Raw genomic sequence first — 25,521 nt, forward strand, 5'->3', positions numbered from 1 at the left:
GTGTTAAAACATGACAAATGAAGCGGAATCAATCTTAAGCAAAATAAAACTTCACTGACAAATTACGATATCGAATATGACAGATGCTGAGGTGAGTCTTGGTAGTTTGTAGTTTGCTGCTAAGTTCTGTATATGCCCACTTTCATTGTCAGAGGCAACAATGTCCCATGTAAAGTCCTCCTACATCTTGGCCATCCTCCTGCTTGCCATTCAGTACATTTCTTGTTTTTTTGTCTTCTTTATCCATATTTCAAAAAGGCTTTTGCTCACACACCCTACGGATCACTTGTCTCTACATAACCACGTAAAAAATTCCAGTACAACTTTTTTGTGAATAATTAAAACATGTCTTTCTGGTTCTCAATCTGGCTTTATTGCACTTAATGCAGCAACAGTTCCAGTTTACAGATGTTTTTTCATTGGCTGTTGAAAAAAAACCTCTTTTTTTAGATTGCATATTAAAATCTGATAGTGTTATCCCTTTCATGTGAGCTAGAGACTTGGGTGGGAATAATGAGCTCACTCTCTGTTCTAATAACCTTTGAAAAATTGTGTCCCCAAAGGTTCACCTCCTGCACCTTTTTGTTCTATCTGTGCATATGCAGCCATGTCAACAAACAAATGCTCTGTCACCTTATTTCTATACCAAATAAACTTGGTATCATTAATGCATTCATCGTTTTTACCTCTTATACTGCACACAGGCTTAGTGGAGTTTGGACTAATCCTTGCTGGCACTGGACGGGAGGAACGGTAAACCATGGACGGGTTATCAGTCAGTCAGGGGGCCAAGTATATTTGCCAATAAAACTAACTGATCCCAGCAGCATAGCTAAATTCAGAGCTTTTTCAGACATCAAATCCTGGATATCCTAAAATGTCATTTCATCATGATAAGTCTAAATGTATTCAGCTAGCACCCCCAAATCTCACCAGCTTCTTTAGTGCCAATCTGGGCAATCTTTCCATTATTGTTCAGCAGGCTGCTAGGACTTCAGAGCAAAGATTTGATGCCAACCATTTATTTTAATGATCAGATTAAAATATGGTAAAATCATACTTTTATTTAATCAAGTTTAAGGTGATCCAAATAATGCAGAACAGCATGATCTGATATAAGTTTTACACTCTTTTTTTATGTTCTGTAATATTATGGTACTAATTTTGCTATAAGCTGGGGTTCTGGCTACCATATGTCAATGTCAGAAACCAATGCAGCTTGACTTATCACAAGAACGAATGGGAATAATTATATTACCTCAGTCATTGCTTCTCTATATAGACCTGTTCCTGCAACTCAATATACAGCATATCTGATTGATGACTTGGAATGTCACCTCATCTGTTCAGATTTTCCGATGTGGCCTGACGAGCTACATCCAGGTCATAGTCAGATCACCATCAGTGATCAGCCGCTTCCTGTTGTCGCTCTAACGTTATGAAACCTGCTGAACTAAGAAAAACCTACACTAATCTTTCTTAAATGTCATTCTCAAACTTTTCTTCCTGCACAGGAATTTGATAATCTTTAATTTTTTTAGCATATTTATACTATTCGTTTGGACGCAACCTCACTGATTTCAATCAATCCCAGTTACTTTATTGTCTATACTTCTCCTCATAGGGAAACTGTATTTTCTTTATGTTAATAGAACAATGTGATTTTCAAGTAAAATCCCCCAAAAAACCCTTTATTTTCATCATTAGTATCAGCATTAAAATGAGTCTTTGTAGTGACATTAGTATTAGTATTAGTATTAGTATTAGTATTCAGCAGTGGTTCTGTTTTTGAAAAGTAGATCTAAATTCACTCAGATTATCAAAATATACATTATGCGTTAAAAATGTAATTCAGCCGTAAATGTAAAACCAAGCTACTCGGAAATCATTTTGATCAGCAATGTTATATGAGATTTGTGTATTTATTGGGGGAGTGTGTAACGCTGGCATAGTGCACTGTACAGGCTGATGAAAACGGCAGTATGGGTTGTTGCTGGGGGGAAACAGGATGACTGGCCATGGAATAAATGGTCACACAGAATGTCAGTGACCATTTCTGTCCACTTTTCAATGAAGAATGGATGTTTCAATGCATTGGTGGGCTTTCGGGATATTGACAAAGCCTAATATTTGAGAGGTCAGTGACTTCCTGAGAAGCATTTCCTTTTAGTACTGATCTTCTTTCACTGTCAAAATATAAAACAGAAGCTTCTGACACAAAAAGTGACACCTGACCTTTTCCCCATTCTGGAGCTTCTGGATAAATGAGTAAACCTATGAAAATATGAGGCTTGATTCCCTCCCTTTATTCTCCTGTACTGTGTATTTTAATCTGATGCTTCTCACTTACTGTCTCTCTTTCACAATCCCCATCTGGGAGGGCCTTAGACTCTGAGCCATAGTGTAGTGGAGAGTACACCCAGGTCCTGTCCTCTGGAGGCTGTTTTTACACACCATGCACAGCAGGGGGAGCCAGAGGGACAGAGGAAAGGCCATTGGCACAGAGATAAGCAGCAGGGGCAGGCAGAGGGACACAGGAGAGCACAGGAGAAAAGAAGACAAGACAGGAAATGAAAATTAGGGATGCATAAAGGAGGAAATGTTGCTGAGACACATTGGAAAGTGTGATTTTGACATGTGGAGCAAAAAAATGTTCAAAAAAGGATGTTGGAATCCTTTTGGAATTGTGTAACAATTAACACATAGATGTACGAACTGTGAAAACAGGTTTTAATGCAAAGAAGTGTTAAACGTATAAATTTAATGAAATCTTTCAATTTGAATTGACATATGTTAGGATTGTATATTCAGAGTTTAGCCCAAAATGACACTCCTGTGAGGCAAAGTGAGGTATATTGTGTGAGGGATGAATTTCTCCATTAGAAAAAGAGGGGAATTGGGGAGATAGAGGGTAGTTGCAGTGACAGTGGGAATGGGAAGTAAGCCAGGATGCAGGGAGAGTTAACTGAATGACAGACGTCTAAAGCATCCTCAGTCAAAGCGTAACAATAAAACAGGATGTTTTTCCCCTCCAACAAGCAGAAGCGCTCTTTGCATCATGTGCGGCAGCGTTGTGATGGAGCTCAGTGTCAACTGGGCTGTGAAGAATACTGCAAATTGCTTCTCAGTATCGGGAGCAGCACTTTGAGAGTTGGAAGCAGATGAAACACATGACTGTGGGTAGATGTCTCCGTCTCTCTTTCACACGTGTGCTCCCTCTCACCTTCAACCCTCCACCACACAAACATTCAAAGCGCAGACCATTGGAGATAACATTCGGTCCACGTATGTGCAAAGAGGGATGAAACATGCTGAGAGTGATAGCAAATTCCATCCAAGATGAAAATATAAGATAAAATGAAATACAAATGCACTTTGGAAATTTCTTTTCAACACAGCATCTATGGGTGTCAAAATTGGGATTTTTTTTTGTTACTTTCTACATTTAACACTTCACACAAATGCGAACAGCATTCATAAATGGATGTTTTACTCTTAACATTTGGGTTAGATTTCACATAGCAAATGCTGAAGTCTCAAAAAAGTTGGAAGTGACACACCTGAATGGTTAGAAGATGACATAAATGGTATAAACAATGTGTAACACCTGCTGACAGGATTTCACAATTCATGCTTAGATTGATGTGTGTTTCTTTATAACGATAATGTGGCAAGTAGTTGGTTATAACAATTATATTCAAAATATTCCAGCAGGAAGGTCATTTCAAATTTGTAACGACCCTTTGCATCCCATTGCAAGATGTACCAGATTTTGTTGTTTCAACAGCCAAACCCTGTGTTAATTTGGAATCCCCTCTACATTACAAAAATGCCCCATTGTTATAAAACAAGGAGCCAGGTGAAGGTGGTCTGATCAGTCTGACAGCAATGTAAACAGCACTAATGTTTGATCAAATAGGAGGCCAACGACCACTAGCACCATCTAACATACTTACTGGCCATTTGGACTGGCATTTGACCTTCTGTTGGAAAGGAGAGACCAACCAGGTTCTCCCATCAGGAAAGTGACAAGAACAGGGGAAACAAACATACAGACAAACAAGAGATGTAAAAAATGGAAATAATGCTGAAAATAAAATATTGAGGAGGGAAATTTGATCAAACATATAAAGTTGATGTTTCTGAATGTCTGTAACCCAGTAGCTATTACTTGGGTGATTGAGATGAAAGACAATATTGGTGACAAGAAGTAAGATGTGAAAAAAAAAAATGCTGCTCAAGACAAGAAGTGAAGAGGAAAATAAGATGCTGGGGACAGAGGTGAGTGTGGGGAAGTAAAACTGTGGTACAAACATCATCTTTTTTTCATCTATGTCATTGATTTATTAGTATAATCTCACAGCTTTTACACAAGTGTTTCCTGGACGAGTGACAAGGTTGGAAACACTGTCAACTCATGTACCAGTCCAATAGCAAACAATAATCACGGCACTTTCAACCTATAGAAATGTTAAAAATGCATCAACTAGAAGATGATTCTTTCATTCAACTCTTTGTGTGTCTAAATACCCACCATACAGAATATTTTGTCACATTGTGTTATGTATTTACAGAAAAGTGTGTGGTTATGAATTAATCTGATTTATTTTGATATTGTTTCTTCTAAAAATGGCATTTCACTTGTGTGGTATAAACTTTAGCAACTCAAATTTCACATGTAATCACTGAGTTGGTTTTTCAAGGAAGGATATGATGTTCATGCATCATTCTTTTCTTAGGTCATAATTGTTTCTTGAGTTCATGGATAATTATGTAAATGAGCTATCCTCCTCACAGTGGCGCAGTGGTTAGCACGCCAGCCTCACAGCATGAAGGACCCTGGTTCAATCTGATAAGGGCTCCTTTCTGTGTGGAGTTTGCATGTTCTCTGTGCGGCGTTTGCCTGGGTTTTCCTACGGGTTCTCCAGTTTCCTCCCACAGTCCAAAAGCATTCAGTAGGTTAATTGGAAAAAGTTGGGAAAATTGCCCCGAATGGGTGAGTGAATGTTGTCTGTCTGTATATTTGGCCCTGCAATTGACTGGCGACCAGTCTAGGGTGTAACCTGCCTCTTCCCTGATGACAGCTGGGATAGGCTCCAGCGTCGCCTGCGACCCTGGGTGCAGAATAAGTGGTGGAAAATGGATGGATGGATGGATGACCTTGGTGAAAATTCTAAGAGGTATTTTAGTTGTCTATCACTCCTCAAATGTATGACAAAAACTCATTTCAACACTTAAGCCATCAAACATGTTGTTTTTTGTAAACATGTTGAGGACCACCACCTGGAAACCACGGGTTGAGTTAAACCTGAATCGCATGGGATGTCAGAGGAGAGAAGCGGTGATGATGATGGAGAAGTAAGAGCACAGAGGCTGGTCAGATTCTCAAATTGCTAGATGAATGACAGTGCAAATGTATTTTTCATGTATAAGAATTGTGGGGATTTGATATGCCTGTTTCAATATTTGGCAGCACTTCAATGACTGAATAAACCACCAACTTATACTTGTTCAGGCCCTTGAAGCCACATCTGATGGCACTGCCTGTGGCTTGTGCTGTGAGGATGGGCACACAGTCGCTTTGTTTGATGCATTTTTACAGACCCCTGCTGTGCACAGGCGCGTATAGTCTCAGTGAGAGCTGCTGGACAACTGCGGGAGCTTGACCAGTGCGCACTGGCCATTAGTTCTCACATGCTACATTACAGGCTGTAGTTACTGACAGGGGACAGCGAGGTGAGACTGAAGCCATTTGGAAGCACTTCTGTTTCTAAGTGGGGCCACTTGCTCCACCTCTCCATCTGCAACCTGACATTCTTGCAGTCATGTATAGCAATGTTTTTTTGCTCACATTGGATCTCCCATTATTCAGCAGCAAGTTGCTTCCGGGTGGTTGATCATGTAGGCTTAGCACATGCAAGTTGTGAAAGCATCAGTTTCTCTTCACGCAAAAATCAGCTGCTGAGTGGGTCTGTTGAGCCTTGATAATTTCAAAATCATAATAGCCAGGAACAGCAGAGTGACAGGGCACATGCTATTTGCACTCTGCAACCACTCCAAACAATATGTTGTCTTTAACTGAGTGCACCACACACTGCAAGCAAGGACTACACACGCTCTAATCGTCATACCCAGCTGAGTCTCTGGTCCGTTGCACTTCCCTCAGTGCCTCTGTAGGGGAGTATCGAGCAACTCAGTCCATTAACTTTAAAACCGTAGATAATTGATCTGATAACTGATGAGCTGATAACGCAAAAATTGCACAACATTTCATTTGCAATGGCTGAATACAGTGCTAACACCTCTGAAAACATGTGAAAGTGAAAGGAGCTGTTCCCCATCTGATATACAGTTATTTTTTGCTGTGTGTTTGTGTGCTTTTGGAGATTTTTTTTTTCACTTACAAAGTAGATATCTGTGATTGGCACGTCGTCATCATCATCCACTGACGCCTGGCTAGTACACCCTGAGCCTGAAACCTGGCTGGCCCTGTCGGCGTCCACCACCACCATCTTGGGACTAGACGGGGCTTCCTCGGCCACCTCAGGAGAGGAGGGAACTGCTGGTGCTGATGAAGAGGTGGAAGGTGCTGCAGCGGTATCAGGAGGAGCCTCGGCACCAGCTCCCTCCTGAGCCTCACTGTTGAAAGTGATGGGATTGGAGTATTATATTTTTACATCTAATATTCCTAACCCCCTAATTAACTAGGCCACTAACCATATGGCATCAACCCCCAAGAGGACAGAGGGACAGGAATAGGCTAACAGAGTGGCTCAGACATTGACTCAACAGCTGCGTGGTAGGTGATTGTGATTTAAATATGTTAAGCTGAAAGATTTGCCAGCTTACTGAGTGTTTCTACAATCCTTTATTGTTCTTGGCCACATCATAAACTATTAGCTTGGATTTATCCCCATCCACAATGCTGGCTCAGCTTCTGTGTTTGAGCTCAGCTCCTCTGGAGAAAATCTAAATAGTTGGCAAAAGAGCTCAGCTGGCATCCGAAAATGAAGATTGATTGGCTAAATGAATGAGTGGTACGAAATTGTGGTTTTCATGCAGGAAAGTCTATTTGTCATCCCCTTCATTTATATATTATTAGCATATATTTTTGCATTTCAATAAAACACTCCACATCTTTACTTGGGTTCTTTACTTATTCAAGGAGATTCCTATTTGTCACTTGTCTTTTTTGACCCCAGTTTTTCATAGCATATCACTTGCTCTCAATTGCCCCATTTTCATACTTACTGCTTCCATATACCCTTGGCCAGTTCTCTGGGCTAACATTGGTTGCATCAGTCTAGGTTATTCAGTTGGTTTCCCCCAGCGATTACACTCTGTCCCTGAACCCAAACTCTGTATCGGTGCGTCACATGTTTTTTTCTTTCTTTCTTTCTGTATTGACTTTAATAATAAAATGAAATTGTCATTCACCTTTTAAAAGATCAGGTAAAAACATGCAATAAATCAGGTTGACTAGACTTTGTTACAGAAGCCTCAGGCGAGCAGGCGTCCTGATCCACTGCCCTAATTTCGTTGACTGGTTCCCCCCATATCCGGGCTCACTAATCCGCCCGTGTCTGCCTAATAGTGTCACCCCATAAAAAGGCACACTAATGACATGCTAAATTCATTTGCACGTGTGCACTCTCTCATATCCTCGTTAATCTACATGCCTGCATCTATTGTTTATCAGCAGACTCCGGACTTCAATGGATAAATGGGCCAAGCTGATTTCAGGCTTTTATCGTGTTCATAGTTTAGCGTATGTGTGTCAGAGACAGGTGATGTGTGCTAATCCAACAGCTGGCAGTGCTCAGGTGAGACAGAGGCAGCAGCCAGTTATTTTTGCAGCAGCATCAACCTGAGTCATGCTGATGATTGGGGTCACAGAGGACTCGCTACAGCCTGTTATCCTCTATCAGGGTCACATGTATGCTGCGACCATATGACAGAGCAGGCACTATTTGCTATTGTTAACAGTGAAAAGGGGCCTTTGCCTTGCATTGCCTGGTAACATTACTGGTCCCATTACTCTCTGTGGGATCACATCATGAAAACTCCTGGGTCTCAAGATTTGCTGCAGGACATGAACTATTGTTCATTCAATCAATCTGTTGTAAAAACTTAAATTGTTTAATTGAAAGAGGAAAGCATATTGTTCAACTGAGCTCTGGTGTAAAATTTGGTTGGGAGTAGTTAAGTCAGCAGTCACAAAAACATGTGGGGTAAATAAGCTGGAAATCAGCTGGCAGTTCTTACAGATGGCTGACCTTGATTTAGTGACTGACTTCATGGTTTAGAATGTTTGCTCACAAGTATACGCTATATTCAGAGAGAAGTGCAATATAATCTCATAAATAATGTTGCAATGAGAAGTGAAACACTCAGGTTTCATTGAATCTGTTTAAGAGGTTAAAGTATTTATAACATATAAACATATGGAGGCTTTAATTTGGAGAACTATTATGGTAACTTTATTCAGTGAGTGGCGTTCTGAGGAATTTGAATAATTAAAATGGGAGGCAAATTACTGGGAACAATATAATAATTAAAACATGATTGTAGCATACATTTGACACTTATCCCATAGTCAATAACAATCATTAGCATTTATGTGAAGGAAAGATTTATTGCATTGCTGCTATTAAACAGATCTGTTAGATCTAAATGTATTCAATTTATGGAGAGAGGAGTGCACATTTGGCATTTTTATTCATTTGAGGTTCAAAAGTCAGAGTAGTTTGAATTGTAAAGCACATAAAGCAATTAGGCATTCCATCACAGTAGCCAAAGTTTGCTTCCACTTTAAGTGTAAGTTCTGTAATCAAGAATGATATATGTGAGTTCAAAGATCGTCCGTTTGTTTTGTAATTTCAGATACAGCTTTAAACTCTATGAAAAATCAATACAGCGTTACCAGCATTGTTATAACTAAAATTAAATTACCATCAAATGAATCCTTGAATTATAATGGAGAGCTATGTTCTGTTCTAGAAATTGCTGCTCCTGGAATTTTGGGACCCTGATGTAGCTGTAAATGGAGTTCATGTTTCTTAGAATACCTGGATTCAGGTGAAGGCTCTGGAATGGAGATTGTGGGCTCGCTGTCATGTCTCTTTAACTCAACCTCAACTGTAATGGTCTGCTGATCCTCCTCACGCACACGCAGCTCCTCCTGGGTCCTGATTACAAACGCACAGAGTAACACACATGCAGGAAAAGAAACACATTTGAAAAAAACATGCATAAATTAAACCGTGAACTTTCTTACAAACACTGACTGACAAGCAGACCTCACAACTCTGCTGTACCTCACACACCATAAAAAGAAAAATCTAAAGCTGCAAAAACAAGTTGCTAGTAAAAGAATCAAAACAGCTGCGGTAAGAATGCTTAAATGGTTTATGAGGTTAAGTTAGCATTCATGCTACGAACTCACCTTCCGTCATGGCTGAGAGACTGGGTGTGTCTCCTACAGGAGAAGGAAACAGTCAGTAAAGGCTGGCTACGGTCTAGCCAAAGGCATATTAAGTTGCTGCACCATAACATGGTACCAGCTGCTTAATGTGCATTACATTACCAATAACAAAGTTAGAGTATCTGGGTTCCTCCTCTTTTAAATGACATAACATATACAACTATTAATCAATACTGAGCATTCATCTTAATATATTTTTGTTTTGGAGCATACAAATATGAGCATAACCCAAAGATATCTGTTGAATGAGCGAATAATTACAGCCATCATTCCTAGTTTTACCTGGAAAAAAATGATTGGCTAAAGGTAGTCTAATATTGCTGTATGACCACAGCAAAACCATGAAAAGCTCAGTCTTCAGGCATTAGTTAATTTTGAACAGGGAAGAAGTGAGACAGTCTAAATATCAAACCAAAAAAAAGTCTAACTTTCAATCAAATCACATCACATTGGTTCAGGTTGATAAAAAATAATTCTATTTACATTCCCTTGCTATAATGCTATATTTTATACAGTATGTTTGCCTCCTAATATGATAACCTCTGGCACAAAGTGAAAGCCATTTCTACAACCTTAAAATTGTCTGCGCGAAATGCTTTTTAAAATTAGAGTAATTTATCTGACATTCCTGACTATCATTTCTATTGGTACCTGTATCGTGGGTGCTCTGCTGTGTCAGAAGGAGATCTCTCTGGGATGGAGAGGGAGGTTGTTGAAGAGAGAGTAGTGGCGATTGACGCTGTGGTGGCCTCTTCAAATGATGGAGGAGTACAAGGAAGGAGATCTGGCCGCCCTGATGTTTGTATGGAGAGAAAAGAAAATGAAATCATGTTAAAAATGAACCCTTTTAAAATGGGCAGAAGCACCAGGAATATTTACATCCACTGTATAGAAATATTTTATGCTTTTTAAATTTTTTTTATTTTATTTCATTTCTATTTCACTCCTCCACCTCTTCAAGACTGCTGGTCTAAAAGGTAGTGCCAATGGAAGCAGCTAAAATACTGTTTTTGACCAAACTCTGAGTTGATATTGCTATTATTATTATTATGATGATGATGAGATGAGATGTACTTTAAAGATCCCATGCTTGGGGAACTGTTTAAAGGAGATTGTAAAGAAATCTCATGCAATGTGAAGAGGCTCCAAAATACCAAATTGAAACATCACATCCTGAGCTACTTACCCTCATCTTCCAGTGTTGGAAAGCTGCGAGCTCCTCTCAGGTCATATATATTCTCATCTCTCTCAGAGGGCAGCTGGCTGGCGGACCATGCTGCACCTGGACCCCCACACTTAGGCACCGTCAAGGACACGCGACCCTTCTTAGACGGCGATGACTTCAAGGCTAAGTAACAAACCACATTACCAGGTTCAAACAATTTAGACAGTGTGCTTTATAAAAAAGTGGTGTATTTGGTTGTTCAATAAGTGTTCAAGTGCTTCCTAATGCTTACTTGAACAATTGAATGGCAATATCATTGCACATCTCAAACTGAAAGCTAAACTAAAAAGTTTTAAAGAATAATCTCTTTCAAAATGTCAAATTTGCCCTTAAATGTCATTACATATTTTTTCATTAAATCTGAAGTTAAATTATGTTAACCATAAAGAGTGTTGGAAGAGTTCAATGGAAGTGCCACTGATGTGACCCACTAAGGCAGTATTTCATTAACTTGTTAAGCCTCAGCCTCGAAACAATCTTAAAATGGGCATCTGACATTGGCCTTTTTGGCTCTTCCTTGGGGTTGACTATGTAAGGCAGCATCTCAAAGTGAATAGAACTTACACGAACTTTTCTTGAAAACAGTGTTGCTCATGAACTTGAAGAACCTGTCAGCATAGAAGCCAGGTCGGTGAACCGATACAGTGTCCTGAGGGAGAGAAAGAGAGATTAATAGGGAAAAACAGCATTCAAAGTAGATTAAAGTGTCAATTGGTGCCCTCAATGTCCTGATTCAGTAATTCCTCTCACTGGGTTGACCCAGCAGACAGAGCGACACATAAAAAAAGACATACAGCACAAAGAAACAATGATAGACAAGCACACAGACATGCTTCTTTATTATTTATGATCTGGCAGGATGAGATGTCACAGGAAGCAGAGTGACAGTTGACGCTTGGTGTTTGATTCAGACTGTTTGACAGATAAAAGTGCCATAGCTGTCAGTGATCACTGAAGATCATAATGACTACCACTCTGAAGTTGTTTGTCTTTCTGAACCAACAGTACATTGTGTGGTGAGAGTGGATCTATTCAGTGCATTGAGTAATTGGTTTTGTTTTAGAGTGGTAGAATTGAGCGAGTAAGGAACAAATACAGAGCGAGAGAGGGCAACAACTAATATGGATTCTATAAAATTGGTGATGATGAATGCCATATACTTCTGAGGGTGAAGTTGGGCAAATGGTGACAGAGCAGAAAGAGCACTCATACTTTACCATTCTTCAGTTGTATTCATGCAGAGCAAACATTTTATATATGCAATCCCATAGGCATTATTAAAAATTTCTGGATAGAGACAGTGCTGGTGAGTTTAAGCACAAAAGGAAACACCATTCAGCTGCACAGTATTAATGAAAAAGGAAGACATCTTGAAGGCTGACATCTCTAAAACTCTGCAACTGTCACTAATGTGATCTCAATGGATTAAATGGCACTAAGAGCAAGAAGAAAAGAACTAGTGATTTCAGAGTAAACTCTTCCTATTTTGAATTAAGAAATAGTTTAATAATATTCTGTTACATTCTTACAAGACTAACCCACAAAGCTATGTTCCTTCTGTGTCATATTATGGTTTCCAGTATCTGAGTGGCAGTGTTTCTTATTTTCTGGGCCCATACAGTTTGGGGCTGCTTAAGTCAAAAGAAATGTGGAGATGTAATTGGTTGTTGCTCAAATATTATGGTATTCCAATGTGATTCTGTCAGAGAACCTTGAATATTGTCTGGTACCACAAAGCCTGAAATTGAGGATGTTCTTCTCATTGTGACAACTGCTTCTTCTGCTAACAAACCAGCAGCTATATGGCATAAAAGTGAGCAAAGTGACCACAGTGCTAAATCCAAAATAACAGATAGTTTAATAATTGTTTTATTTAGATTCTAAAGCTATATATAGTCTTGCTCTTCTTCTTGGGATTTTTTTTCTCAAGCAACTTAATTGTTTACCTCATCCAAAGGCACAGTAATGTTATTCTATAAACATCAAACACCATGCTTGTTTGTTTATTTTCCCCATTACACTCAATGCTGATGTCAGCGATTATGCAAAATCTCACAATCTGTCGGAGGCATAAGAGATGTTATAAACTCACGCCATCGTGCACCAAGGCTTTCCATGTGTGCTCCAATTTCTTGATGAGCCTGTGAAACAGAGAGAAGCAGTACAATGAAAAAATGTCTGATGCTGCATCGCGTGATATATTGCTGTAACAAGATATAACTATGGCAACAAAGAAATATTGTCAATAATGTGATGATCACCTGTAAGACTGCAGAATGTCAATGATTCCGATGTAAAGAAGAAGTCTCTCCCCTTTTCCATTGACAGCTGGGATACCACCCATCCTGGGATAAATAAATAACATAAATGTATGTATGAGACATATGACATATGACATATTTCTAGACCAGCTTCAAATGGCAGGGCCGTTTATTAAGGTTCAAGTTTTACTTGAGTTGGTTTGGAGTTTGTTGGAGATTCAGTAACTTCACTGACCTATTCTTAGCATGGAAGCAAATAGATAATAAATGTGCTTTAATATCTGGTAGACGTTTCTCTTTAGTATCTGCCCTTGCCAAATGTCTGCTGCATTTTTCTTTTAAGAGCTGAGCAAGTTTTGTCTTGAAGGCTTTCAGTAAACCTCCTCGCCCACGAGGAGGATCAAGCCAATAATCATGAAGTTGATTTTCAGCTCACAGAAACATAAGGTCACAGAAACATAAGGCAAACCTGCGTTGCCCCATTAAAACCTTGAGTCTCAGGTGTTTTTTTTGTAGACTTTGTAGATCTGTTTACTTTTTTTAAAACTATAAATATTAACACTAAATAGACCAAGCTGTATGACAGATTTCATATGATATGAAGGTGAAAGTCTCATCAAATAGCCCCAATAGCTACAATACAATACTATAATAAAAAATGTAAACTCACGTGTCATCAGTGTCAATGGCCCCCCCGCAGGCAGCTCCACCCTGAATAGACTCCATCGCCGTGGAGTACAGGGCCTTCTGCTGGGCCACTGGCCTCTTCTCATCACTGCCGCCTTGGGAACCCTCCATCTGTCTCTCTCGTTCTGCCTGGTCCATGTTGTGGACCCCTAGCAGCAGACTATAGTCCATGATCTTGAAGCTCTCCAGCACCTGAGCAAAATGTGCACACAAACAAATATGAATACACGTTGATTGACAGGAGGATTGTAGAGGTAGAAGTGAGTGCTTTTACCATGATTGGATAAAAAAAAAATCTGGGTCACTGGGATTCTCACCTTTAACAGTAATTTTTGATAACTTTCACCTTATCCAAAGTGATACACTGCTTCCCAGCATCTACATAGTGCTTCCCAGCATCAGTATAAAGTATATGGGTGGTAAATGTGATGCTATATAAATATGAGGTGGAGATTTATGAGACAAGATAAGACCTGGAAAAACACTGGACCAGACACGACGTTAATTTGACTGCTCCGAACAAACCTCTAAGGGATCCTGTTCATGCCAAAGACTATCATAAATAACTTTTACAGTTTCTGTCTTCCTCTACGGAAAACGTCTTGCCCATTCTCACCAGGCAGTCTCTCTGCAGGGTCTTGACCAGTGCATTGTACGTGTCCTGATCCAGCATCAGGCCATCTTGCAAATCCTGCATGAAATCGAGGTCTTTGAAGGTAGGTCTGGCCTTCTCCCTTTCCTTCTTCGATGCTCGTCTCTTATATGTGGAGCCCTTCAGGTCATACTTGAGGTGCATGCGAACAACACGGGGCAAGACGTTGTTCATCACCACAACACGGATATTCTTTCCACCTGACTGGACACAGTAGAGGCCAAAAAACTTGGGTAGCAAAGTGCGAGGGTTCTGGTTCAAGTTCTGGAGAGGAATACAAAAAAAAGGGAAATAAGCAAAACTAATTGGCTTTAAGATTCCTGTAAAATTGATTTATGCCAGCTGACAAGATGTTAAAGAAACAATTAAAGTTTGTTCAGAATTGGGACGAGTAAAGTGAATGTGTTATGTGAGTGAAGGCTAACTAGGTTGTCGAAAATACAGTAAAAAAGGTCACACAGAAAAATGTCTATATGAGTGAATGTGAGGGATTTGATATATGAGATGTGACAATGCTAGTTGTGACATAACAAGACATACAGAAACATGTCTTAATCTTCCACACTACCAAAATACAATATAATATGAAAATCATTTAATGTACCTTGAAAAGGAAAAAGATGATTGACATAAGTGTTTATCAGCAGGTAATCTCAGTTTCAGATGACATCATTTCAAGATTTATTCATTCTTATGTTATTCAAATTATTACAAAAAAATATCATTTGTAGTAATAAAGCAGTAAGAAGATTAAGTATACTGTATCACCCTGTCCCTGCCTTCTCTCTTAATAAAGTGCTCTCTCTACTAAGTCCAACCTGGACTGAATTATTCATCACTTGAATAAGGCTAGACTGGCGGGGTGCTCAGTTAGAAACTCTTCTTTGACCTTGAGACCTGGGCCAGTTTGCTGCCAGAAGAGAAAAGAGAATAATGAGGGACATCCATTGTCCATTTATAGAATAACATGCGGCACTCGGCAGTGAAAAATGACTGGGAATCTGAATATGGAAAAAGTGTGTTTAAGATTGTGTATCTGAGAGCCTCTTGGTGAATGACCCTCACATTAGAGGTTTGTAGGCAGGCATACAGCAGCATAATAAGACAGAGAGAGAGAGAGCTTCCTCTGCCCTCAGCCACACACAACCCTGCTGTCAATGCTAGGAGTCTAACAACACAGACACGTGAGGGGGAGGAGAGGAAGGCAGGACATATTTGAGCGTGAAAGAAAAGATGGATTAAACAGTGTGTGAAAGATGAAAGAAGGAAAATCACTGAGAGTGAGAACAGAAGGAAGACCGATAAGAGACTGAAATGTGCAAGTGATGTGAAGACTGAGCACAATGAAAGGGCAAACACACAGAAGGCAAAGAAGTTGTTACATCACTATGGTCTGTATGCTGCCCAAAGCCAGACTCCTCAGCTAGCCCACTACCATCAGCCAGTCAGCCGCAGGAGACATGGGGCTCCACCAATGACTACTGGCCTATTTGCTTCGAATAGACCAGCAAAAGCGCTTGATTTTGCTCATTATAGCTTCCAATTCTTTCTGTGATTTGATGGATTAACTTTCTCAAACGCTCAAATGTTTGTGTTTTTTACATTACTGACCTTGACATGAGACTAGTCTCCTTGTCTGTGCTGTTGAGTATACCAGCTCTTTTAATCAGTCCACCTGCTCTGGCCTCAGGCTACAGCAATGCTCCACGCATCAGAATTTCTCAACTTTCGTTAAGCCACAGTACCAGACTGAATGTAGTTGCAAAATTGCTCCCAAACACAACCAGAAGAAGGAAAATATTTAAGCAAATATGCTGAGACTCTTACATCCCTTCATGATTAAATGAATTCCTGTAGTGGTCTTCGGGCGCAGATGTCGACACATGAATAAACACACTGCTGTGAGCCTTGAACCAGAGAGGCTAGACTCATTGCATGGTCATACATGGAGTTGTTGTTGGCTGAGTTCTTTTAAAAGGAGCCTGCAGACAGGAGGGGGAAGGAGTGGGTACGGTTGGCATAATCATGCTCTGTTGGGCTGGAGTACATGTGGCTACTGAAATACACTGGCCAACCTCTTATGAAACCTCATGTCCGGAGGATTCAGCCAGAGACGATAGGACTGTAATGTCAGCTGTATAAGAAAAGGGAGATCACACTTCCAGAGTCTTACATAAACCCCAGATCTAAAAATATCACTCAAAATATGAACATAAGGGATGTTGGCATTTGAACTAAAGTGTGACTGATGCAGCCACATCATCAGACCAAAATACACAATCACTGACCTATTGAATAATTATTCTGTAGTTCCTTTTCTGTTTATTCAGGAGTGTGTACACAATGAAGAAGAGTGAATACTTTGTCTAATTAGAAATGTCACCGGCATATAACCATGATGAGCAGGATCATGTACAGAAAACTAAAATTTAGAAAAGTAACTCGGCATTGCTGTTGGGCTTGGGTCTGAGCCCAAAACTACCCCAACAGATTTGAAAGGGTTCAGATAGCAATTCACATTCATTTGGGTAATCCAGCAAAAACAATGTTATAATTCACATTTTGAAGTCAAAAAGTCAAAAAAAGATGGCCTGACATAGAAAGGAATTTTAAAACTGTTCTAAACAGCTTGACCGTTGTCCTTGATCTACACCTGCTTTGAAAGGCAGAGAGATTTTAACAAGCATGTGCCTTCCCATGCAATCCATACAACGAAATTCATGATCAGTCTCTCCTTGTGCACTTATCTTTGCATGAAACTTTGCATATGAGGGAAAAGTACAACACAGTCTATTTGTGCTCCAGAGTTGGGTTCAGCCAGGTGTTTGCTGTTTTCACATAGTGTGAAGGCATGATAATAAAAAAAGGGTTACATTCTTGTATTGTTAAAATCGCTACTTGACCAGTGCATCAAAACATTTTTCATCATATGCAGAATAAAACCTTAAATCAAAAAAAAAGGCATCTTTTTCACATGCTGTTCTTGCATGCGCACATGCCATGTATTTCCTTACCATGTAATATCCAGGCAGCAGCTTCTGTAAAAATTCAGCCTCTTTGTGCATGACAGTCTTGATGATGAACTCATCGTCCTTTGTTAGATAGAAAACGGAACCACTTGCTCCGGGATTGGACAGCTCGATCAGCGGCTCATTACAGAGGGAATACTGCAAGTACACACAGGTACAGAAACATGTGGCTTATGCAGTCTAGGATGGTGGCTGCCAAAGTCGCTCCTTGAGGGAAGCAAACCTCTTTGTCACTTGTATTGTTTGGTTATTTGGGAGCAAACATAGGACGTATGCCCATTTTAACACTCTGAATCAAATAATAGGTTACAACCAAAGCTTAATCTGAGAGTCTGATTAGATGTTTGCTGGATGTAGTTACAGTAATTACAGTTACACTCCTAAGTAGAAATCAAAATAAAATGTTGAGTAAATAAGCAATCCATATGAAATGAGTAGATTAAAAAGATAAATGGTAGATCAAAATTATTAATTAATTCTAAAATCGGTACATTAGGGTGAATAGTCATAACTCCTTAGCAGTATGCAGAGTGACAGCATTATGGAGGGAAAATGATAGGTGAATTTGTGAGATTTCCTATTTTCAAAATATAAAAACTATAACATGAGTAAATGTGGCAAAAAAATAATGCAGATAGGCAGAGGAGCACAGTGGGGCAATCACACATACACATAATAGATCTAATTTGCAGTCTGCTAATGGCAGCCTTTGAGATTTCAGATTTGCACATTCTGTCTCCTGCAGAGACATTTCTCTCTCCTTCCCTCTTCAGCTTGAAAACAAATGACAGATACAGTTTTTCTTTTTCTTTGAAAAGGTGATACTGCCTCAAATACATAGAATTATATTATGAAAACTCAACTCCTTCAATAAACATTGCAAATTTTTAGAGCTTACATTCATATTTTAATGCTACAATCCATCTTTTCCATGCTTTTGTTGACACAGCAGAGCCAATCTTAAATTCAAAATTCTAGCCTCGATCAGGGTACTTATATTTTCCTTTAATTGGAACACTACAGGATATAATGGCAAAACAATTCCTACTTTGGTTCAGTCGTGTTGAAAATGCATTTTACATCCAGCTGCTCAGGAAACCTGTTGTAAACAATCACCTGACCACTCATCTGGATTCCACCCAAAATCCCAGTTACACCCAAAGCAGTATGCATGCCAAACCTGTTACGCATGACTGGGTAAATGAATACTGGCTACCCAACTCTGCCCCAACACCTCGTTTAGAAATTGATGGAAAATTGGTGTGGCGCAAGAGTTAGAGCAATTGTCTTTGGAACCGAACATTTCTGGTTTGATTCCCGGCTCCCTTTAGTGTGTCAAAGTGTTGTTGAGCAACACACTTAACCTCTAACAGCTCCCCTGGTGCTGGTGGATGGAAGCCTACTACTCATTGTTCATCCATGATGGGTTAATTACAGAGAAAGAATTTCCCCACAGGGATTAATAAAGAATAAATCATGTTATTAAAATCCTGTTGTCATCATCCTGATGTAAACTTATATAATAAATGTTTTTTAAGTTGGGAGATTTTAAATCAGGATGAGACCAAGACCTCAACAAAGACAGGTAGACTTCTAGATGTGGTTGGCCAGGACTGTGATTTCAACTCTTACTAAAAAGTGAGATTTGCATTTTCATGCAGCTCTAGTTTTAATGCACACGTAATGGCAATTCTAAAAAACAAATAGTCAGATTAACTTGAAAAATGTGATTGAGGATACTAAATCATATACAATCATTTTCTTCAATTGAAGACTAAATGACTTCTATGATTCTTTACTATCCATTAATAATTGAGAAAAGCTTTCATGAGTGAACTCCACCCTCCATTCTGTCCTTCTGCGCCTTCATAAAAACAAAGAGTTCCACCCTCTAATTTTAACATAACCAGACAGAAAAACAAAAACATGCTAGGCCCCCAAAGACATCCATGAACACGAAAGGGGGTGACACCACACTGTTTGAGCGAGTAGAGAGGAAACGGGCGGGCAGGGTTTGTTGTCGCCATGTGGTTTGAGTGCTGATGCATTAAAAATAAGTGCACGTGGGACAAGCTCATCTACTGACTAAGCAATGTGTGCATGTATCCACTCTGAGACTGCCCAGGGTTCAGGAGTGAATCATACAACCTTTACATCAACTCTTGAGATGGGCACTCACAGGACCTTCCCTTGCCCTCCTCAAGAAACCATGTTTTTCCACTTAATAGATGGATTTCTCATGCCAATTTTCTAATCAACTTTGTCATTTGGAGTCTTGACAACACACAGCCAGCCATATTGTGATCAATTAGTGTCATAGTTTGGATGAGAAAATGCCCTCTCTTGCTCTTTACATCCTTCTTTTAATAGTACTTTGAAAAAAGACAGACAGGTAGCACAATGAGTATGTGATAGGACGAATCTTACCAGGTAGTCATCTGGTCTGATGCCAAACAGTTCTCGGAAGTAGCGGAATGCTACAGGAGCATACGTTTTAAAGCGGAAGTCCGGGAAATGATGGGCTGGAGTGAGGTTGCTCCCTTCACTGTTGTCCACAAAAAGAGCAATACATTATTATTGAAAGGAAAATCAAACAAGGGCATTCAACATGAAAAAAAATCTCCAGAAATGTGGGACACCATGTATTTTATACCACCTACAAAGTGGGTTAAAAGACAAAGACACATGTGTTAGGATGAATAGGTTATGAAAGAGACCTGGGGAAAAAGATGCTTTCAACCACGTAGAAGTCCTGCATCAACACATCTCTCTCAGGCTTGGAGCTCAAGTTGCCCACAGTGTAACCGATCCCCAGCTGGATGGCTCCTTTCAAGGCCGAGGATGTGGTCTACAGCAGGGTGGGGGTGATGAGGAGAAGCAACTTGGTTAGTTATAATAATACCTGTTCTGTCTAGAACCCTGGCAAAAGGTAACAGTGGTAATAAGATATCACATCATTATTACTTCTTGTTTGGTTAAGTCAACAAGCTTTAAAGCTGCTCTGTAACATGGATACAGTGATAAGTGGTATTTGACCTACACCATTGATGCAAGACACTTACACTATATGGCCAAAAGTATTTGCTCACTCATCCAAATAATCGGAATCAGGTGTTCCAGTCACCTCCATTGCCACAGGTGAATAAAATCAAGCACTGTTTTTACAAACATTTGTGAAAGAATGAGTTTCTGTCAGGAACTCAGTGAATTCCAGCATGGAACTGTGATAGGCTACCACCTGTACAACAAATCCAGTCGTGAAATTTCCTCGCTCCTAAATATTCCACAGTCAACTGTCAGCTGTGTTATAAAAACATGGGAATGTTTTGGAACGAAGTGGTAGGCCACATAAACTGATGGAGCACACATCATCAGGTGCAATGCAAAGCGTCGGATGCAGTGGTGTAAAGCAGGCCGCCACTGTTCTCTGGAGTGACGAATCGTGCTTCTCCATCTGGCAATCTGATGTACGAGTCTGGGTTTGACGGTTGCCAAGAGAACAGTATTTGTCTGACTGGGTTCAGCCACATGTGAAGTTTGGTGGAGGGGGGATTATGGTGTGGGGTTGTTTTTCAGGAGCTGGGCTTTGCCTTCTCATTCAAATTCAGTGTGTGACCTCACAAATGTGCTTCTGGAGGAATGGTCAAAAATTCCCAGAAACACAGTCCTGAACCTTATGGAGAGTTGAAGCTGTTATAGCAGCAAAGAGTGGACCAACATCATACTGAACCCAATGGATGAGGAATGGGATGTCACTTAAATTCATATAAAAATCAAGGCAGGTGAGTGATTAATTTTGGCCATATGGTATATATTTGTCAAAAGGATAAAAAGTAATATTCTAAAATATGCGAAATGCAACAGGATACAGGCTTTTAGTCAGTATACCTTCTTATAAGTAGTTTCTCCTGATGCATCAACCCCTCGGTGGCCGATTTTCTTCCCTTGACCAGGCTGGCCTGAGGATGAGGGTAACTAAAAACGGAGGGACAGAAGGAGAGGGAAAGAATTCACTATCAATGCGAACAAGCGGCACCTAAAAGTATCTTTACATTAACAGTAATTTGTATGTAGAAAAAGCATTTGCATCAAATGCACCCATTGCATGAGTATTTTACAGCTTGGATGTTGCTTTCCATTGACAACCAAAGTAATTATCTTCAAATAATTTCAACAGAATGTCTAATAAGGAAAACTTCATCTAACTCAAACTCTGTACACTATGATAAACAGCAGAAGTCAAAATGAATAATTAAGAGTTTAGAAGAATAAATTTGTGTAAATGTGTTGTGTAGTTTTTTTGGGGGGTTGAACTGACATTCCAGTAGAAATAACTGTCTTTGGGAGATTCAAATTCAACAATTTATCCAGTATGAATACATGTTTGCTCTCGAGTGTAATAGCCAGATAAATGTGGATAACTAATTGGGGGGGTTAAGTTTTTTAATAATAGTGTTTTATCCTTTATTAATCCCCGTGGGGAAATTCATTCTCTGCAATTAACCCATCATGGATGAACCATGTAGGCTACCATCGACCGTCGCCATGGGAGCAGTGTCTTGCTCAACAACACTTCCACACAATAGGAGGACCTGGGAATCGAACAAGGAATATTCAATTCCAAAGATGATTGCTTTACCTCCTGTGCCACACCGCCCCAAAGTTACTGTTTCCCGACTTATTGACGCAAGAAAAAAACATTGAATATTCTATCATGCTTTATGAAAGGAGGTAGTAAAGTCATGGATGGCAAAATCACTTTTTATAAGTTGATTTAAAACTGTAGAATTGGACACTGATGTGCAGATTTAAAAAGGGAATTAGGAATAAAAGCCAGAGAGATTGGAAGTGATTGCTCACCTCTGTGACAAAGGCTTTTCTGGCAGCAGCATCTGAAATCAAGAAAATAACATTGTGAGATGTTGTTGAGATGACCATGTTGGTCCCTCTGAAACAGACAGGTTCCATTTGACAAGAATTAATTCAAAAGAATGGGTACATTAGCCCTTTATTATGTAATAACAGTGTCAAACACAAGGAGGAGCATGCCAGAGGAGGCACTGCAGATGCAAATAATAGCAGGTAGAAGAACATGAAGACTAGTCTCAAGCATAATGTCTTGAGTATATTGACTGTTGAGGTAATTTGAAAGGTAAAAAAAAGAATGATTTTACCTTTCTGCAAATCAGGTCTGATATTTCACACAGTCTAATTTAAACCTTGAAACAAGTCAGACATTAATGTCTACTAATGTTAAAGGTAACATCATAGGACACTGAACAGGAACAATACGTTTTGGAAAAAGACCAAAGATTCATTTGCTTAGATTACATTTGACAATGTTCTAAACCTCAAAAGCACAGCAATTGGATCTGCTATGTTGCGATCAGTTGTCTAATAACAGGATGAAGGCAACAGAGATGGGTATTAGGGGTGCTGTTTTCACAAGAAAGGCCTGAAATAGATACATAATTACAGCTGTATTGCACTCAGCATAATAAGTCAAACATGGTCATGGAGGACAAGAAAGAGAAAAAACGAAACGTGCCAATGAAACAGGATGTCAACACAACCAAAGAAGATGAGAGAGGAGTAAAAATAGCATGAGAATGAAATTGATGAATCTTTAAGGCTTCCCCTGCTGGAAATAAACAAGAACTTTTTTCTGGCCCCTAATATTGATGTGATAGGAGGACAAATCAAATAAGACATATGCATAGTCAGATTTTATTGCAGGAACTACTGTTTACCTTTTAAATTAATAATCATGTGAAGCCATATTTGGCTTAGGACAGATCCATACTTGCAGAAATGAATCATTTCACAAACACACAGACGCACACACGCACACATATATAGTATTTGGGCCAACTCAATTTTCCTACAACTAAGTAGGAAAACTTTTAACTACTCAGTAGACAGCAAATCACATTCAGTGAAAGAGAAACCTTGTTGTAGACATTATTTCATTTCACAGTTTCAATGTTCGGTTCATGTAGGAGTTTTTGCTTTAGTGGTGGGAAAATAATTTTAGGCTCATGTGGCTTATTCTCCCCATTGACATTCTTGCCCGAAAACACGTCACACAACTTTTACAGGAACATGAGTCAGTAAAAGACATCTATAAATATATATGTTCATTCATTAATTCATCCATTCATTATCTGGGCCACTTAGCCTATCTGTTTAGGCACTTGTGAAACCCCGCCAAGAATATGATATAGTGGTATCTGCATTGTTACATGCAGGCTGGTTTTGTGTGTTTTAAGAAATGTGTACTAGCATACGCATTCTCCTTGTTCTTTATTGCTTTGTACATATGTAGTGACCAATTTTTATGTTGCAGCTCTTAAATGCAATGAATAACAATCATAGTTTCTAATTGTATGAATTTGGAGCAAAATTGTAGCCATGCAAGCTATTCTGTGCCAGGGTAGTTGGGAGTTGGGATGCACAGCTATCCATGTAATGACTGTGCAGCATACATGAGCATTCACAGAACTAACAAGCTAAGGGTTAAGGTTTTGAACTGTAAACAGTCATTTTAAGGAGTTTTCAGATCCTGCTCTGTATTCACGACTTCATTATCCACTTTTGCCAAAAACACCCCACAGTGTGGACTCAAAAGGTCACTTGAAATTGGAAGCTCATCTGAGAGTCCAGCCTTGATTTGCAACAAAATATATTAAACAGCAGCAGGGGTGTCAGCTACAATGAAATCACTGTTGTGTTCCTGCAAATACATTTCATCCATTGCACTCATAGAAAAACATTTATTTTAAATATGGCCCACTTAGTCTCTATCAGCAGTATTTACATGAAAAATAAACACTGAAGACTGCCCATAGGTGGGCCTGTGAGACAAGGGATGATTTCATCTCAATCTGATAGAAAGACGACAGAAGTGAAAAAAGAATTTGTTTCCAAGCATAAGCATTTTGAGGTGATCCAGTCTCTCCCTCCCAAGCGGAAACACAAGCTTTCCAACACAATCCAGTGTCACAGGGGAGTGGAACACCATCTCCACAGTCTGAGTGTGCAGGCAGCTGAACTGATAGTGTGTCTGCCAGCCTCTCGTGGATGCCCATGTGACTGAGCAGCAGAATAGCCCCCCCCAAGAAAAATCCTCATTTCATCCTTCATCCCCTATCACAGAGTTTGCACTGTGATGAGCAAGCTATGGTGTGCCACGGCAATACTTAGAGCAAGATTGAAAAATATACAAAATTCATAAAAAAAAAAAAAAAACATGACAAGAAAAATTAGGATAATGTGATGGTTATAACGTAGACAATTGAGTGAATGCTTTTGATTCTCTGCCTATGTATTTCTTTCAGGTCCCTTCTGTCACATGAATTTTTTGTATGAGTGAATGTGTGAGTGTTGTATCTTACTGCAGTCTCATCTCTTTCTTTCCGCATGCCTGCATTTGTGTGTGTGTGTGTATGTGTGTGAGAGAGAGAGAGAGAGAGAGAGCGGACGACAAGCATGTATGAGCCTGGCTGTGTCTGTCAAAGCATGTGCTTTGTTTCTTCCTGCTTGTCTGAGAGCAAACCACCACCACAACCACAGCAGTTACTCACAAGACACTCATCAATCTGGAACCATGGGCAGTTAGATTTTTGTTTTTCATTTTGCTTAAATGCATTTGAAATCACATTCTATCTGAACAGCTGAACAGCTAACAGGTTAAATAAGATGTTGTCCAAGGTATGGTATATAACCTCTATACAATCAAAACTAATGATGTGTGTCGTACAAAGTGGCTGTTCTTATTACATTTTTTTTAATGAAATTTAAACTTAAAGATAAAATTTGATATTGAGCATGAATACAGAATCTCTTCAGATGACTGATTATTTAGCATTCCTATGATGTACTGTACAGCTAGGGCTGGACAAAATGTAATGTAAAAATGAACTGTTTCTCTAGCATGGGGTACAAGAACGATCATCACCTTCCTAATTTTTAATTGAGTGATTTGTCTATCAGAATTCTTGAAGAAGAGCATTGGAATTGGGTCTATACATATTTTCTTGTACTCCCAGCCCTAAATTCTAATGGGAATTTTTATACCTTGCACTCTGTAATCAATCCTGAGTAACATCTGAATCTCCAATAACGCGCCTGATATGTGATCATTGTACTCAGGTAATGTAGAAGCAAGTAAACCTTGACAAGAG

The 25,521-nt window shown here is 39.5% G+C and overlaps 1 protein-coding gene across 2 annotated transcripts in view; it reads right to left on the bottom strand.

The window, feature by feature from the left end:
- The window catches only part of pip5k1ca (phosphatidylinositol-4-phosphate 5-kinase, type I, gamma a), a 43,230-nt gene that overhangs the window by 1,777 nt on the left and 15,932 nt on the right, over positions 1 to 25,521 (bottom strand). The window contains exons 2-17 of one of the 2 annotated variants that reach the window (XM_086161252.1): positions 22,199 to 22,230; positions 21,227 to 21,313; positions 20,056 to 20,186; positions 19,766 to 19,883; positions 17,324 to 17,476; positions 14,274 to 14,573; positions 13,641 to 13,849; positions 12,971 to 13,054; positions 12,802 to 12,850; positions 11,274 to 11,358; positions 10,671 to 10,832; positions 10,136 to 10,277; positions 9,446 to 9,478; positions 9,069 to 9,188; positions 6,405 to 6,639; positions 2,351 to 2,440 (exon numbers count right to left, since the gene is read on the bottom strand). In XM_086161252.1, coding sequence (XP_086017378.1) covers positions 2,351 to 2,440; positions 6,405 to 6,639; positions 9,069 to 9,188; positions 9,446 to 9,478; positions 10,136 to 10,277; positions 10,671 to 10,832; positions 11,274 to 11,358; positions 12,802 to 12,850; positions 12,971 to 13,054; positions 13,641 to 13,849; positions 14,274 to 14,573; positions 17,324 to 17,476; positions 19,766 to 19,883; positions 20,056 to 20,186; positions 21,227 to 21,313; positions 22,199 to 22,230 — 2,030 coding nt within the window. The remainder of the gene's footprint in view (positions 1 to 2,350; positions 2,441 to 6,404; positions 6,640 to 9,068; positions 9,189 to 9,445; positions 9,479 to 10,135; positions 10,278 to 10,670; positions 10,833 to 11,273; positions 11,359 to 12,801; positions 12,851 to 12,970; positions 13,055 to 13,640; positions 13,850 to 14,273; positions 14,574 to 17,323; positions 17,477 to 19,765; positions 19,884 to 20,055; positions 20,187 to 21,226; positions 21,314 to 22,198; positions 22,231 to 25,521) is intronic. The other variant, XM_086161253.1, reaches the window with a different exon arrangement.

This window comes from Fistularia commersonii, chromosome 16, assembly GCF_037954325.1.
Source record: "Fistularia commersonii isolate RoL2024-O1a breed Wild chromosome 16, RoL_Fcom_v1.0, whole genome shotgun sequence".
Lineage (NCBI taxonomy): Eukaryota > Metazoa > Chordata > Actinopteri > Syngnathiformes > Fistulariidae > Fistularia > Fistularia commersonii.